The sequence below is a fragment of the Oenanthe melanoleuca genome, chromosome 2 (assembly GCF_029582105.1).
Source record: "Oenanthe melanoleuca isolate GR-GAL-2019-014 chromosome 2, OMel1.0, whole genome shotgun sequence".
NCBI classification, from domain to species: domain Eukaryota; kingdom Metazoa; phylum Chordata; class Aves; order Passeriformes; family Muscicapidae; genus Oenanthe; species Oenanthe melanoleuca.
This window is the reverse complement of record NC_079335.1, coordinates 34579385-34596393: the sequence shown is the minus strand read 5'-3', so window position 1 is coordinate 34596393 and position 17009 is coordinate 34579385. Positions and strand designations below refer to the sequence as shown.

Sequence of the window (17009 nt, the reverse complement as noted above, 5' to 3'; positions counted from 1 at the left end):
CTGTTCTAACAAATCACCCTTCTCTTACCAGCATTTTTTTCCACTGTAGGTTTTTCAGAAAATGGAAGAACTGAAGAAATAAAGATTCACAATGCATATGTCCTTAGCATTGTTTTCCACATGCCAAAACTGTAGAACAGACGTGTTAGAAAAACTACATTATTTGTATGATAGGTTATTAACTCAAAACTGAGCTTATTAACTCAGAATTCACCAAGTTTGGACACTGCTGCTCTTCTCAAGCAATCTAGAAAAACAGACTTACCTAGCACATAGGGTTTTTTTCAGGAAAGCTGCTGAAACAGACACCCACAGAAAATGTTCCAAATTCCAATAACCTGTATTTGCATGCTATTACTGCATAATTAGTTCATATAGAATATTGAATATTCATATACTAATGCTGGCTTCATGTAAACTTGTTTTAATGGTTAAAATTCAGTATTTCCCAACTTGAGCACATAGCTATAATCTCTCTTTTCAAATCAATTTCTCTTTAAAGATAGCATCTAAAAACTGAGGTCCATACAAAGCACAAAACATAGTATTACACAATCCGGACAAAGAAGAATTGACTTTTGGTGACTCAAGACAATCTAACTAATGGGGACTTTAAACTATTATTCTGTTTAGATCTTACACAGACAATTATAGGCCATGAAATAAGCTGCTATGACCTTTTTGCTGAATGATACACCAACGTTGCTTTACACTAGAACATATGAAAAAGTTAATTGGTCATAAAACTCAGGGCATTTTAAAAATGAACTGCCACATAAAATTACTGTACTGTATGAAAGCCTCAATCAGAACTTGTCTGTGCTGTGCATAGAGTCAGCGTCAGTCTCTCCCTCTCATATGAATAGATGCAATCTCAGCAACCAGACACAATAAATACAAGATGAAGGGAATGGCAAGCATAGCAGCAACACAGAATTAATTCCAGAGGCTAGGAATCACAACATGAAAATTATTTCATTATTTTAACTCGTTAATTATTCATGCAGTAGAGATACGGGAAATGGCAGGAGAAATCTAATGAAAGAGCCAGCAACTGAGAAGCACTGAAGAGGATTAAGAAAGGTATAGAAGAAAAGTTATGAAAAACATTGGATGAGAAAATAAAGAGGTTTAGGGCAAGGTTTTGCATTCAGTAGAAGGGCCAAGGTAAGGCATTCCTTCTGCTTCTCCACTGCTTGTCACTCCTGGTCTAGCATTGCGGTGTGCTGCTTCCTCCTTATAAACAGTCACAATCATTTATGAAACTGTACTATGAGTCAGCCAAGGCTGAAAAATAACCTGATCAAAAGAAAAAAAGAAAAAAAGTTGACACAACTAAGAGGAAGACGCAGGAGTAGAAAGGAGCAGCTGCAAGGGAAAAATAGGTCATGCCAACACTTCTCTCAGCAAAAAGGTGCAACCATGGGATTAAAGACCAATGTCTATGTCCAGACCATATAAATACATCTCTCAACTGCATCTTTTAACTTGACATGCTACGTGCAGAGCAAAACACATTTGGATCACATCAGGTGACAGTGACAAGAAGAAATACACAGCAAAAGGTGACCTAAGCACTTTGCTAATGTTGGGAAAGAGGAAGTATACACCTTTCCTGAAGAATCAACCAATGCAGTACATTTCCAGGTGCTCTTAGTGACTTTTTCCCTCACTTCATCCCCCGAGTCAAATCTAGCATTCCATATGTGTGATCTACAATCTATTGTTCAGCTACAAGAGTCACCAAATCTGACACTACATTGCTTAAGCAATGCCTTTAAAGGCATGAAATGGAGATGCAATGAAGAAGGATCTTGAACTGGGCTGTCAAATACCAGGTAGCAGCTGGACATGGTACTGCCAGGCATATAGTAGTACTTGATACTTCAGGTGGAGGTGGCACCAACATTTCTGAGATTAAAATCAAGTCTTCTATTATTTGCTCCATTCCCTCTTCATGCAATTTCATCACTACAAGACATCTTTATCACCATCAATTTCAATCATTTAAAGACAGAAAGGCTAAAGCTAGATCTTTACTTCTATTTAGACACTGCTACTAGATACCATTGATGCCATTTTTGGAGGAACTGAAGACGCTGCAGAATCAGTTGCAAAGTAGAGAGATGGAAATGAGTCAAAAATAGCAGGTTAGGCCAAAGTTTTCTTACTCATTTGTGATATGTTTATATCAATGCAACATGGGGTGAGGGGGAGTGCAACACAGGACAATCTAAAAGTAGCTCACAGCCACGTTTGTGAAGTGGTTTTTCATTATAAATCCTTATACACAAAAATGCAGACTAAGAATTTTTACACTGAGTAAGTACAGAAACTTTTTTACTGCTATTAACAACCCAAGTTAAAAACTAGCTGAGGCAATAAATCAAAAATTTTTCTCCGAAAGCTCAGCTTCCATTTGAAAAACATAATTTTGTAATATATGGAATGAACACCCTGAACATATGATCCAAGGTACTAGTTCACATCCACCTGATCTCACAGTGAACCTAAATTCAAATCTCTTCAGTGTGAAATGTCCTGGTAATTTCAACACTTATACATTCAAACGCCCTTAAAAACAGCTTTTAACACTAGCATTTAAAATTATTTCATATTTAAAGATGATTATTAACTGAAACATTAGTATATACCCATAAAACAGCAGCTTTTCACCTGACTGGACTTGAATAATAAATATCATTAATGCTACCTTTATATTTTTGGTTGTGAAAACCTAAAAATTAACAATAATTAAGACTACAGGGAAATAATTCATACATAAAAGAAAACTACAAGGAAAAAGGAATAAGCCTTTCTCTGCATTTACTGGGTCTAGTAAAAGGTGCAAATCACCACAAGGAAGACTTTAATTTCAGTATTAAGAAATAATTCTTTTATGACAAGAACAGTTAAGAACTATTAAGAACAGCTGACTAGTGAGATTGCATAATTTCTATTATTTAAAGCTTTTATGACTTTCAAAAGCCTAGTGTTACCATCTTTTTCTTTAAATCAGTTCTGACAAACTTCAATAACCCTGTTTTATTCAGTGATGGCAGGAAGCTACCAAGTTTCCTGCTTGTGTTAGTTTTCTGCTGTCTTAATGAACTGAATGAGCAAATACCTAACAAGCATCAGAGATGGCATAGAGGAAGCAGTAATAACACGTGCCCAATGTCAGGGCTTTTAACCTTCAGCAATAATGAGTTATGTCAACTCACTGCATCTCATAATACTATATCTGAAAAAATAGATTAAGCAAACAGATTAGACAAACATCTGCCAATAATGCTGTAAGTACGATTTATCCTTCCTGGGGCTGAGAGGAGTAGACCAGAATCCTCGAGGTCATTTCCAGCACCACTTTATTTCAGCTTTAAAAAAACAACACATGGCCCATTTTGAGCCCATGTAGAGAAACTTCAACAAAACTGAAATTCTATGTAATAAATTAAGGGATAAATATTTGCCTGCTCAGGACTTTCCAATTAAATGGTATGTCTAATGTAGCATGCATTTATCTCATGCATGTTCCCTACATAAAATATCTTCTTGCTGAAAGGATAAGCCTAAAACATCTTATGACTCAATCATGTCACTTTTAATCTCTAAGTGGGAATGCAATTTTCAAGACCTTACATTTTTCAAGAAAATCTGCTAAATGCATATTAATTGTAAAATGCTGGCTGTACGTACCAGCTCCTTGGGTACACATCTCCAGTATTACTCCTATTGCTCAAAGCAGAAGACTGAAAATGACAAACTGCTAAGGGTTCAGCTCTCTTTGGACAGGAAAAAACTGGAATGCCTTACAAGAGATTTCAAAGGTAAAGTTAAATTCAGGAGTTACACAGAATCACTAATTTCACTGGTGATTCTTCTTAGTCCATCATTTACACCGACCTGTGACTGCAGGTATGGTAGATCTATTTACATCCTATTGTTTGCAGGAGACTTCAGGGAAAGGGGGAAAAAAGGTAAAGCTGCACTCTAATCAGATGGCTGATAACAGCAAAGGCTCCCTCACTTAAACAACCTAATTCCTTTTTATTAATACATAAACTTAGTTATTTGTTGGTTTACGCACTACTTGGTCAAGCACACATAGTTTCCCTTTTTACAAGCTAATCAAGCACCTCTTCTTGGAACTCACTAATATAACTGCAGCATATTGGTCAGAAAATAAGGAATCCATTGAGAAGCTTGAAAGTTAGAAAAAAAAAACACTTTAAATGTCAACACCAGATCTAATTTGGTAAGCTTGCATACACTTCATGCATCACCTGTTCTGAAGACCATAAAGAAAGGAATACAATGTATCACCATGACCATTTTGCATACCCCTTTCCAGAAAACCAGGAATGCTTCAAACAAGGGAGACTCTTCTCTTATCTGCACAGAACAAAGCGTGCTATATTAGGTTGGACTTTCAAGACGGCTTATACATATGGAAAAGTCACCATCACCAAGCAGAGCTCAGAACAAACAGTACAAATGGAAAATATCCTAACCCAGTTGCTACACGGAAAATTAATTTGCCATAAAACCAAAGTTTTTGTCAATTATTACCTTTATACTCAGGGAAGGAAGCATTGTCAACATATGTTCATCTTCATTTGCTTGCTAATAATTATTTCCACATGCATTCAAGTTCCTGATCATTAACAGAGTATTTTGTTGATTTTTCCTGTCCAAACATACATGTGCCTAATACTCACACACACACAGAGCTCCAGTGCTACCAAAGAGGGGACAAAGCCAAAAGTGACTGGCAGCTCTGTACTTTCCACAAAGACGTATGCGTAGCACAACAAGCCATGAAACAAAAAGTAGAACAACTTAATAAGATACACCAGAAATGTACAGAACAAAAAAATTACCATTACAAATGCAAAGACAACATCTTTTGTAAGGACAACATACTTCACAGCACTTAAACAGACCTTTCAATCTTGACATAGGAAATCCCTCGAAGCCAAAAGGGGCTGACTCCCCACCAAAACATATGCTTTCCACCACAATTCCAGATTTTCTCCAGAGACTTCCGCCAGAATATAATTTTATCACTGGGTGCTGGGAAACCATACTAACGCACATCCAGAAATTTAGGGCAGTGTTCACAAGAAAAACCTGCCTTTTGTCCTGATAGTTATAATGACCTTTTTCACAGTATTTCCAACACGATCAGATGAAAAAAAAAACAGTACAGTTCACACTGTGACTGATGTAATATAGGCTGGGAACAATACCGTGGAAACGAAAAAGCCAAGGATCTTTGTCTCCTTCTAGACAAATTGCCAAGCCTCAATAGTTGGAGGGAGAAAAAGCAGAGCATCCCAAATAAAACACTGCAGTGCATGTTCACCATTTCAGTAAAGTCGCTGCAGCTTTGGGCAATCTCATATGAAATTTGGACCCTTTAAAAAAAGCCCAAGCTAATAAAAGACCTAAAAAGCAGCCCTAGCTTCAAAATTACAGGAGAAACAAATAACCCACTGACTGTGGAAATAAATCCCACGGAGTTCACCGCTCGCATCGCAAGCGATGCTAAATAGACAACCTCGGCAATAACTAGCCAAAAAAATATCAAATGCTGCATCTTCTCGCCACGGCCGCCGGTATTCGGGGGCAGGCGGTCAAGGGCGGCGGGCCCAGCGGCAGTGCCTACCTGCGAGAGCTGCCGGGGGTTGGGGCAGCCGAAGAGCGCGGAGCTGGAGCTGAAGCTGATGGCCCCTCTGCGGCTGAGGACGTGCTGCGGCACCGGCCTGTCCAGCGGCAGCACGGGCAGCTGGTAACATACTTCCATTGACGAAGCCTCCGTGCGCCGGCCCGCCGCGGGGCAGCGGCCTCGCCCGCCGCACCTGCCCGCGCAGGGCTCGCCGCAGCGGGGAAGGACGGGCGGCGAAGCCCCGCGGGGGCCCGGCGCCTCCTCACCGCCCCCGCGCCCCCCGGGGGGCCGGGCCGGGCCGCGCCGGGCCCCGCGCCTTTGTGCTTCGCCGCCGCCAAAGCCCGGCGGGAGCCGCCGGCGGGAGCGAGGGGGAGGCGGCGGAGCGGGACGGCTCTGTCAGCGCCCGGGGCGGCGAGTCCCGGCCCGCAGCCCGCGGCCGCCGCCGCTCCCTCCCTCCCTCAGGCGCGCTGCCGCCGGCGGGAGCCGCTGTCAGCCCCGCTGCCCGGCGCCGCGCATGGAGGGCCGGGGGCCGCGCTGGGGGAGACACGCGCCGCGCTCGCCTCTATTGTCCGGCACAGCCAGGAGCGGGAGGAGGAGGAGGAGGAGGAGGAGGAGGAGGAGGAGGCGCCGCTCCGTCGAGGGGAAGGGGCCGGGCCGTCAGAGAGGGGACCCGGGGAGGAGGGGGAGGAGGAGGAGAACGGAGAGAAGAAGGAGGAGGAGGAGGAGGAGGAGGGATGGCGCCTCCGCCCCGCCCGCGCGCGGCGGCCCGGCTGGAGGAGCAGGCACGAGCCCGGCGGACCGTGCGTGGGTCGCGCGGCTGGCGACACGCGCAGAGCGGCGTCATAACGTCACCGCTGCCCACACTCTCCCCGGCCGCGCGCACCAGGCAGGGGCGGCTCGGCGGGCCTCGCGCGCCGCGCGCATGCGCCCTGCCCCCTCCCCCTCGCGCCTTGGCAGGGGCGGGGGGCGGCACCGCCCTCCTCCCTCCCTCCGCTCCGCTCAGAGTCGCGGGATCGCCGGACGGATGAGCCTGAGGGAGGCCTGCGGGGTCTTCGGGTCCGATCTGTGACCGAACACCACCATGTCAACTAGACCGTGACACGAAGTACCACGTCCAGGCTTTCCTTAAACACTTCCAAGGACGGTGACTTCACCGCCTCCCTGGTCAGTCCGTTGCAGTATCGAGTCACCCTTCCTGTGAAGAAATTGTTCCTAATGTCCAACCCGAACCTCTTATGGTGCAGCTTAGGACTGTGTCCTCTCATCCTCTCGCTGGTTGTCCGGGGGAAGACGGCGACCCCCACCTAGCTACAGCCGCATTTGAGGGGTGTTAAGCGCTGTAATGTCACCCCTGAGGCTCCTTGTCTCCCAGGCGGCGAAATACTCTCTCAGCTGCTCCTCCTGAGATCTGTGCTCCAGACTCGTCAGCCACCCCATACCCGCTCTCTGGACTTGCTGCAGTACCCCAATATACTTCCTGAATTGAGGGGCCCAAAACTGGACACAGCACTGCTTGGGTGAGACCCAAGGAGTCCTGAAACCCCTGGGCCAGACAGGTGGTAAGTGGCGTTCAAGTAGCCCTGTGTCACAGCATGTCATCCCCAGGGAATGGCATATGGTTGTGTCAGGAGAGGATTAGGTCACATACTGGAAAAGGCTCTTCACCCGAAGCGAGGTTGGGCACTAGAAGAGGCTCCCCAGGGAAGTGGTCACAGCCCCAGCCTGGCGGTTCAAGAAGTGTTTGGACAGTGCTCCCAGCCATGTGGTGGCTCTTGCAGATGGTCCTGCTGCGCTGGGACAGGAGTTGGACCGTGAGGATCTCTTCCAACTCAGGATATAATGTGTCCACCAGCCCTCAGTTCCCCATCCCCGCAGGCTGGGCCCTGACACTGGGGGAGCAGCTGAGGGGGCTGTGGTGTCACCGGGGCCAGATCTGGATTCTCTGGCTGCTCCTGCAGGCACCGGTCAGTACAGCCTGGCCTTGAACACCAAGCTTGAAAAATCGAATATGGAAAGGATAGTTTTGTTTCAAAATGCATCATTCATCAAATGCAATACACTGGGGAGTTTGTATTTGCATCTGAACCCTTGTGGTTAATTTTTAGGATGGGGAGAGGTCGGATTTTTTGCAATACAAAGAGGTAAAACCATGTAATTTTTGTTCATGTAAAAATTAGGTTCCTGCAAACCACAAAATTCCAGGAATTGCCCTTTAAAAAAGAAAAGGAATAATTCATGATGTGATCTACTTATCCATGGCTATGTACCTCACATTAGCTGGGACACCTAGAAATAAACTTTTCTTTTTTTTTTTAGGACTAAGTTTCTCTTTGTCTCTCTGTAACTGCTTTTTCTTTCCATCCTTTCTCTCTTTTATTTCTCCATCATTAAAAAAATCTTAAATATAGCATGATAGGTAAGGGAACATTTCTTTGAATAATATGTGAAGTGCCAGTACCCACTTAAAAATCAGATTTTACAAAATGATTCATATGATTTAATTTTGCATAATACATTGTTCTTCTCATTGCTTGCTTACTGGCAGAAAGGTTTAGATTTCACATGATAGTGGTTATTTATAGGCAATGACACAGCTTTGGAGGAACCCATTTGGAAAGAATAGGTGGTTTGTATGAAGGATTTTCATCTGTTTGAACTAGTTCTGGAAGCAAGTAGTTTTATAGATGTATACTGATGGCCATTTCACCTTGAGTTGTGAAGTTAACAAATGCACCTCCCTCTTTTGCAGAACTGTAATCCCACCTTGTCTCATGGATAGCCAAAAGAACATATGGACACGTGAGGAGGACACTGGATCAACTGCTATGTCTTAAGAGCTTTTTTTTCAGCTTCTTTTCCTCTTTTTGTAAAAACAAAAATCTCTCAAGCATTCTTAATATGATTTTATCACGCATGCATGCAATAATTCAAGATGCAATAAGCTCATAGTAGTTCAAAGTAAAATAACATTCTCAGCTTTTTTTTCCCCAGTAATTAAGACATGTCAGGTTTTCTTCTGCATTCTTTGATAGTTTACTCATATTTAGCCTGGTTACATTAAATCAGCACAGCATCTGAGGTACTGATAGAACCCCACCAGCTTCACTGGTGTCAGGATTTCCCTCTCCCAATAATTTTCAAAATTACTTTTTTCTACTAATAATGAATTTGTTTTCTGTACTCAGGTAGGAAGGATTTTTATTCTAGTCATTCTGACATTCAATTATAAAGAATATGTCATATTTTTAGTGGGGGGGGAAGTATATTCTTATTTGCACAATATAAGTGGTGTATATTTCAGTCCTATATGGTCAAACTATATGTTGAATATTATTGACAGTGTGTTTTATTGTTCCTATCAGCTCTGCATGCTTTCGTCTGATTATTTGAAATTAGTTCTTTAAGGACACTTAAATTTTCAATCTAAGACAGGATAAATAACAGTATTAAATAACGTAACCAGTGTTGTCCTTCAGATTATCTTTGATCTCTAATTAATGTAACATAAACACCTTTAAGGAAACTGAAATACCTTATTATGAAGTAAGCACAGATTTTCCAGGCAGTGACTGTTTCCATAAGCGTGATATTCTCAGGACACAAATTGCTATTTTTTAATAAATGCAAAAGTTATTAGCCGTATGTTGATTTCTTGAGTGAATTTACAAGGAAGACTCATAGAGAACCGTAGAATGGTTTGATTTGGAAGGGACCCTATATATCATCTAGTTCCAACCCCCAATCTTACCTCAGGATGACAGACAAAGCCTTAAAATTATGGGGTAAGTCACATATTTTCAGCCTAAATACGCTTGCTGCAAAAAGAATGCATACTCTGTGACTTACATCCTGCCAGTTCTGTCTATTGTCTTCACTTGCCACACTCTAAGAGCTTGTAGAAAAGGAAAAAGGGTTTTATTGATTTTTGTCAAGGAGGTATAACAGCATCAAAGTGTTTATTCAGAGCATTTTGTTTTAATTAAATTTCAACCATGGAGTTCTTTGAGTACCATGGTGGTGCATGTCTTAAATGCATTATAGGATATCATGAGGTGCCATAGTTCAGCCATGTAAACCTTGTGTCTTGTGAATTCTTTATCATGGCAGATACAGCTATTAATTGGAATATTCAAATTTAGGGAGCATTAATAATGGTTCTGTGTTTCTTTTCACATTTGTGGTAATGTCTTTTACACGTCGTTATTTTCAGGGTGCTTGCTGTCTAGCAAGGAAGAAGCATTACTGATGGCTGTATTTATCACAAAGAACACTTGTGAAACTAGAGAGATGGAAGATCACAAAATCAGAGTTAGAGTTTAGTTTCCTGGTTACTGTGAAAAGAAGATTAAATCACACAGGTACTCTAGTGAGACATTCTGCTGGGTTATCTGCATGGAACAGAGTGCCTCTCTGGGGCACACCCAGCTAACACTAGCAGAACTGAACAGTCTGAACAGGAGAGGATGCTTTTTCCATGTTCTCTGAACAGCATGGAAAATAGGGATCCTCAAAGGCATAATGTGCTTGTACTTTGAAAGCATCGTAAGACCAGAGAAAATATTTATTTGTACAGGTACATCATCAACACAAGCATAAGACACTTTAACTTTTCTTCTTACCTGAAGGCCTTATGTGGTCTAAAAATCAGAATTATTCTGTAGACAAGTAAAAAGTTTTTTCGTTTGTTACATTCCCAATAACTGCATTTTTAGACATTATTTTTGGTATTTCTTTAGCATATGAACCAGATAGTTCGTTCTTTTTTCAATCTAGAGTTATTGTCTGAGTGAATACTGAATATTTCCATAGGAATTTCAGACATCTGGCAGCTCAGTTGAAATGTACTTCTCTCCCTGTTTGGTGTGTCCCTTCCCTCTGCCTTGCCCTGGGTCTGCATTGGGCTTTTTTGAATTGTTGGGCAATACAACAATCTTGTCTCCCTTTGTTTTGACATCCCCTCTACCCTGGATGTTTTCTGCAGAATTTTGCATCATCCCCTCAGTGTGTTCATTCTTCCTGAGTACAACAACTTCCACTTGCCTTTGCCTGAGTGTATTGTGATTTCCTCAACCCATTTTTTTGGTTGGTCAAGATTGAATACTAGTCCTGTCCTTCAGTATGCCAGAGCCAGACTTTCTTGGCTCTCTGTCATCTGCAGTTTTAATAAGCATGCTCTCAAAACAGGCCAGCAGTAAAAATTCCAGGAATGAGTTAGCCTAAGACCTGTAAGAGATCTGAAGAATGATATTTAGTATATCCTGTCAACTCATGCTAACTCCTCTGGGAGTGTTTTACAGTCATTTTTTGCACCCATATTGCAGGAGCTTTATCTATTCTAAGGCCCAGGTTCATCATTCCTGACTTTAGAGGCTTAATCTGGAGAATAGTTCCCTAAGGCTAATTTCCTAGTCAATAATTAAGGAAAGACAGCAGGCTCTTCAAGTTGTTCTTTGAAGTTGCCTTTCTCTTCACTGAAAGGAAAGAACATGGTGTAGCCTTTCTCCTAATTTAAGTGTGCTTCAGCTAGTGTCTGTGAAGTCGATCAGATGGAGTGGGATATGTGATGGTTTATGGCAGTGTCAGGGTGGGCCATGGAGAAGGACGGTGTCAGCAAAGAGAAGCTAAGCCATGTGTGCTGGGTTCCCATTAGCTACAGGTTTTGTCACTCTGCTGGAGAGGCAGATAAAGTCGGTTCGACTTGTCTGGGCAGACTGCCTGTTTGCTTTTGCTTCAGTTTCTGGTATTTTAAATATTATATTGAAACCTGTTCAGAATATTTTCAGTATTTGTTATAACTTCAGTTTCACTAAACTGACAGTGGCTAATAGATATGTACCAATTCTAAGCCAAAACCAGCAAGCTGAAGCAAAAAGTTGAAGAGCGATCCCAGAACATTTCAAGTTTTAATTTGCTTCCAGACCTAAGAATCATCCTCTATGCTTAATTTAAGACTGAAGTTTTACTGACAAGTTATAGCCTCCAGAAACAGGACTGACTATGGAAACAGGCTAACAAAAGTCAGTTCTAAACACAGCTACAGACTGTCAAAAGTTTAATGTGGGTTCAAAGCCAGCTTTTTCTAACTCCACTGAAGATATTATTTAGAATAATTCTTTCTAAATACACTTCTAAAAAGCTTTAGTTAGAGTGCACACAGCTTAACTGGTCTCAGCCATTGGAGTTTTGGTTTTTCAATGATTATGGTTACCTGGACAAAAATCCTCACAGTACATTTTAAATGACTAAGGGCATTGGTGTCAGCATAAGCCTGTGGAGAAAGCTTCTCTTTGTGTCATTTTTACGTGAATAACAACAGCTGATGTGCAGAATATTTTTAATATCAGAGTGGGAGGATATGAGAACCCCAGGTGCAGTTTCCGAAGTGCAGCTTACAAGTTTAATGGTGTTATTAGAATCCGAAAATTTGCAGCTTTTTATATTGATAATGTAGGTGGATTTGGACCCCTTTGAACAGATGTAACAAATTCATTGCACATTCACCAGCTGAATCATTTCTTAGCATGCCACTCAGTGTACAGTACCTGGTAGCCTCCATGATAAACTGTAAAGCATCAATCTCCCATTCTATCTTTAGATAATCTAGTGATTTATTTTGATTTGGTTTGGTAGCATTTTTTAATGTTTTATGTACTGCCCTACTACCTCATTAAAATTGCACATCCTTTCTAAATTTCTTTACACGAAGGTGTAATTTTCAGCACAGTCTTTGAAAGGATTTTCTAAAGCAATTTTGACCTTTATTTTTTAAAAATTTCTCCAAAATTAGGGATTAGAGTTAGGTTTGGATTTTTTTAAGTTCAAAAGATTTCCGATGTTACAGCTGATCCTTTACTGGCCTATTGATATATACTAAATATGTGCTGTAATATTAAAACTGAGACTATCGAATACTGACAGAAATTAAATAATGAGCTAAAGTTGCTGCTTACCAGCTAGGATGAAGCAACAATGTTTTATTAATCTCATTCTGTTGTTAAAAATCAAAGGAAAGCACTTTGATGTTTATAGGTAAAAAATTAGACCTTTCTTGGGGTCCTGCCTTCTTCTAGGGCAGAAGGGGCTTCCCACTGAATTCATTCTGCAGAATGTTCTGTAGTGAAATAAGCCCACAGGAGAAGCAGATAATGCAATTCCTGTTTAAAAAATAAATAAATCAAGCATGAGCTTTAACTAGTCCTGGTTTTTATAGGACTAGTGCTGGCAATAACACTAGAATGTCTTCAGACAAAGAACATTTTAATTTATGTCTGGTTGTATTAAAGATGAACACGCTCCCTTGTTTCAGTACACTCTGCTTGTAAGCAGAAGCTTATTTGTATGAAAATGTAGACTAGATGCTTTTTTATATATGCTAAAATTAATGAAAAATTTCTGGCAACAAAAGGACACTTTAGCAACAGTCTGCCTTTGGTGTATGAAGCAGATCAGAAATGGGAATTGGAGTAACTTGCAGCATTTGCACTTCTGATAATTTGGATGACTACATACAGGAACCTACAGTCTTTCTCTTACACTTTGCATTTTGGCTTTTTTACTATTCAATTTTATTTTTATTGAAGGGCTATTGTGTGCAATTATTCCCTCACAAAAGAGTTAAGTTGAAATAAATATTAACTACTTAGAATTAACAATCTCATTCACAGGATCACATTAGTAGTAAAACTGCATGCTAATTAGTATTCAAATAAAATTACTTCATTATATTCCGAGCAGTTATTTTTCTGCCTTTTCAAAAAATGCACACTACCTCAGTTTTCCATTAAATTTGAGCTTGCTTCAGAAATTAATCAGGATTTTAATCTTTTTTCTTCCTTTTCAGCTCACTGGTGGAATTGCTCTTCTGTCAAAACCTACAGCAATGGAAGGTAATCCCATTTTGGAATAGAAAGAAGTGTGAGGTTTAAGTATTTGAAGCTACTCTCGTTTTTCCACCATGTAGCTTCCTGACATTTCTTTGTAAAGGAAAGAATGTGTCAGGGTTAGCATTAGCATGACTTCTCCTGCAAGTCTGGAAAAACATCTGTCATTCTGCCAGTCTTTCCATTAACTACCTGAGCAAATGCAGCGAAAAGATTTCATTACTTTCGAGAGACTAGCTCTGCTTTTATTTAGGTTTATTTTTTGCTAGATATTTTTTTTCTAACAATTGCGAAAAGGTAACTGGCATCCTGTCACATTTACAACTCACTAAATTTCTATGTGCTTAATGCAATTAAAACTGGAAGGAATATTGCCAATATGTCAACAAAAATACAACAAAGTGATGGGAGGGTTAGTTTACAGAAATTCCTGAACTCCTTTGTCTTGACCAAATAAAAGAAGATTGTTCTTGTAAGACAAGGGCATACCAAAAGGATTAGCTCTGATAAACTTTTATGTTCAGATAAAAGAGAGTCTGAGTATTAGGAGGACGTTTTTTGATCAATTTCTTAAAAGCAGCTTTGCAGTTAATTAGAGACAAGTCTCATGTTTTAAAAGCTGAATGGGAGAGGGGGTAGGGAAGCGGGCAGTAGTGCAGTAAAACACAGAGGCTGAGCCCCATAATGGTGTGGAGTGCACTGGAAATGTGGTTTCAAAATACACATTTTGCTAATACACATTGTGCTAAACCAGATCCTGCTGTGCAGAGAGGCCATGCTCCTCCATCTCACCCCTCCTGGCTGTTTGCTCCTACCGCTACTGATGCTCATCTCTGGGGTAAGCCAAGAGAGTTTTAGAGCATTAAACTGGCAAAAAATTACTCTTAGCTCCACTTCCCCTTCCTCTCCCCCCAGAAAACGTGGGACCAGCTAAACAGCACAGTTGGTTCAAGGTGCAGGTATGTAACTAGGAATGGGAGTCCCCTTTTGGAGTCAGCCCCCATTAGACCACATAATCTGTATCATAAAAACTCACCTACATGGTGTAAATCAGCATTATGTAAGGATTACTCAGATACTATGTAATTAAAAAAGTGTTTCATTTTAGAAAATCTAGTTTTAAAATCTCACAGAAATATATTAATTGGAGTATATGAGTAACACATTGAAATACACAAAAGATAAGAGTAATACGTAATGTATGGATGGGACATATTACATATGTCTAATATTTATGTAATATATTTATGATACAAGACAGACATAGCAGAAATTGTGGTGAAAATATAGGTTAAGTGGCATAAAGTGTTAGTGGTACAAAGCATATACTTAATTTTATACGTGTTCTTACATGCTTTGCTGAGCTGGGATTATGGAGAGCACCCTCTAGTCATGTCAGAACATCAGTTAAATCTACATAAATCAATACCATGTCAGCAGTTTTCTAGATTAAATTACATGACTAGGAATTTGTAGACTGCTTTTATACAAGCATAGGACTAAGAAAATAATCAGCTTTTATAATGTTTCATCTTACTTTGGACTTGGAATGTTTGTTAATATAATTCTTCAGTAAGAAATTTCATCCTAAAATGTATAAAATCTGAACAAATGTACTAGTCTGCAAATTGTTCAAAACCTGCAAGGCAGCGTGTTTTTTAGAACACCTAAAACCAGGAAAAACCATGACGTCTGCTTAGTTCTATGCAGGAGGTTTTACTTACACACCCAACTTCTGACTACACAAAATAAGTAGAAAGCCCTCTCTTAAAAGACAGAATGAGTGTAAAACCCCAATAGCAATGCTGACATTTCTGCAGACTGCAAAGAATTGAGAAGAGGACCAAAAAGAATATTTGGCAAAAGATTGCTTATCATGCTGTGATCTTGAAATAGATGGTCTGTGGGCAAATGACATGTCATTGCATCTGTAACCAAAATAATCAATTCCCAGATAATGGAAGAATTTACTTTAATTTGTTAGAAGTCGGAATTCATACTAATATACTGCATGTCAATACCATTTGCATTACAAGTGCCTGGTTTATTGCAAGATGAGAAAAAACTGTACAGTGTGCAGCTATGCTCCTAAACAGCAAATAAATTCAAAGCTTAAATTGCTTTATAATTCAATTTTCAGTTATAGTTTTGTTTTCTTGTCACCTTATTATATCTGTATGCATAAATGTCCATTTGTGGAAACAATTGATGAAATAGATCTTTCTAAACTACTTAGAAAAAAATAAACAAATGTTCATCATGCAAACTTATTCATAATTGCTACTTATCAAATGTTGGAAAAAAACTATTATTTTGTATGCAATTTGTAACAATACATTAATTTAAATTTCACATGACTTTCAAATAAAATAGGAAAAGGGAAATCGGTGAAATCTGCTATTGTCTGGCACCAGCAAAGGAAATTGTGATGTGAACCAACAATAGCAGCATATACTGACTGTTACCAAGTAGTACATAATGTGGATCCTGTTCTACTCGGATTTGACTTGCATTCTGCAGCAACCCATTTCCCTTTTCTATGGCACACACACTCCATACACGCCATAGAAGTCTTTATACTGCTACGTTCCAGCCAGAGCGTTCTGCTGGCCGATTTCTACTTGCTCTAAGGAGGGCTTTTGCCCTGCTTCCCAGGAAAAGCTTCACATCTTCAGATTTGTGATTTTGGAATAAAATTATCAGTGGAAATCTGGAGAGTTAGCTGTTATTTGACAGGCTGATTTCCAGTTGTTAGAATTGCACAAAGCTTCATGCAGAAGCTGATGCAGGGTTAACCTTGGCTGGGGACTGATGGTGCAGCAGGGCAGCAGTAGCTCCCAACCTTCTTAAGTAGCTTAGGTGGTCTGCTGCTAGGATACCACAGTTTGGGAATCCTTGGTTTATATTAGCAAATTGTTTTGAAATAATATTTTGAAATAACATGTAAAAGTTTGAAGAGCTCTTTTTTAAGGAAAGCAAGAAAATGAAGTAGCTCACTTCCTCTGAAGTGAATCATCCTCGCCCCACCACTTTTGGAAAAAAAAACCCAAACCACACTGTAAAGTTTATTGTGAGTAGAACCCATAACGTTCCCCAGTCATGTACTGTAATTTATGGAAAATTTTATAAATAAGAGTTGCAAATTATTGGGTGCTCGTTTTCTGTCAATCTCAATTGTGAGTTCTGTCACTGATTTATAGAGGGTTGGGATCTTACCTTCAGAATCAAAAGGACATTAAAAATTATTTTGTAGAGTTTATAGCAATCATAAAAATCTTTATTGAATTCTGGATAATTTCCATAAAGTCCATTCCCTGATATAATAAATGCCTTGTAATCCACTTGTCTGAACTAAGAAATATGAGTTAAGGCCAGTGAATATTTCCCTAAAAATTCCTAAAAATTATTTTCAGGTAAAGTATAGTTTCTCATTTATTGATAGCAATTACCACTGCATT

At 40.2% G+C, this 17009-nt stretch overlaps 2 protein-coding genes across 4 annotated transcripts in view; one reads left to right on the top strand and one right to left on the bottom strand.

The window, feature by feature from the left end:
- The window catches only part of PDE7A (phosphodiesterase 7A), a 75622-nt gene extending 69703 nt beyond the window's left edge, over positions 1–5919 (bottom strand). For both annotated transcript variants that reach the window (XM_056482763.1, XM_056482764.1), the window contains exon 1: positions 5672–5919. In XM_056482763.1, coding sequence (XP_056338738.1) covers positions 5672–5809 — 138 coding nt within the window. In that variant the 5' untranslated portion in view covers positions 5810–5919. The remainder of the gene's footprint in view (positions 1–5671) is intronic.
- A 678-nt stretch (positions 5920–6597) lies between these two features.
- DNAJC5B (DnaJ heat shock protein family (Hsp40) member C5 beta) overlaps positions 6598–17009 on the top strand; it is a 56953-nt gene continuing 46541 nt past the window's right edge. Inside the window, exons 1-4 of one of the 2 annotated variants that reach the window (XM_056482771.1) lie at positions 6598–7230; positions 8421–8856; positions 9882–10029; positions 13512–13557. The gene's annotated coding sequence lies outside the window, so the exon portion shown is untranslated. The remainder of the gene's footprint in view (positions 7231–8420; positions 8857–9881; positions 10030–13511; positions 13558–17009) is intronic. The other variant, XM_056482772.1, reaches the window with a different exon arrangement.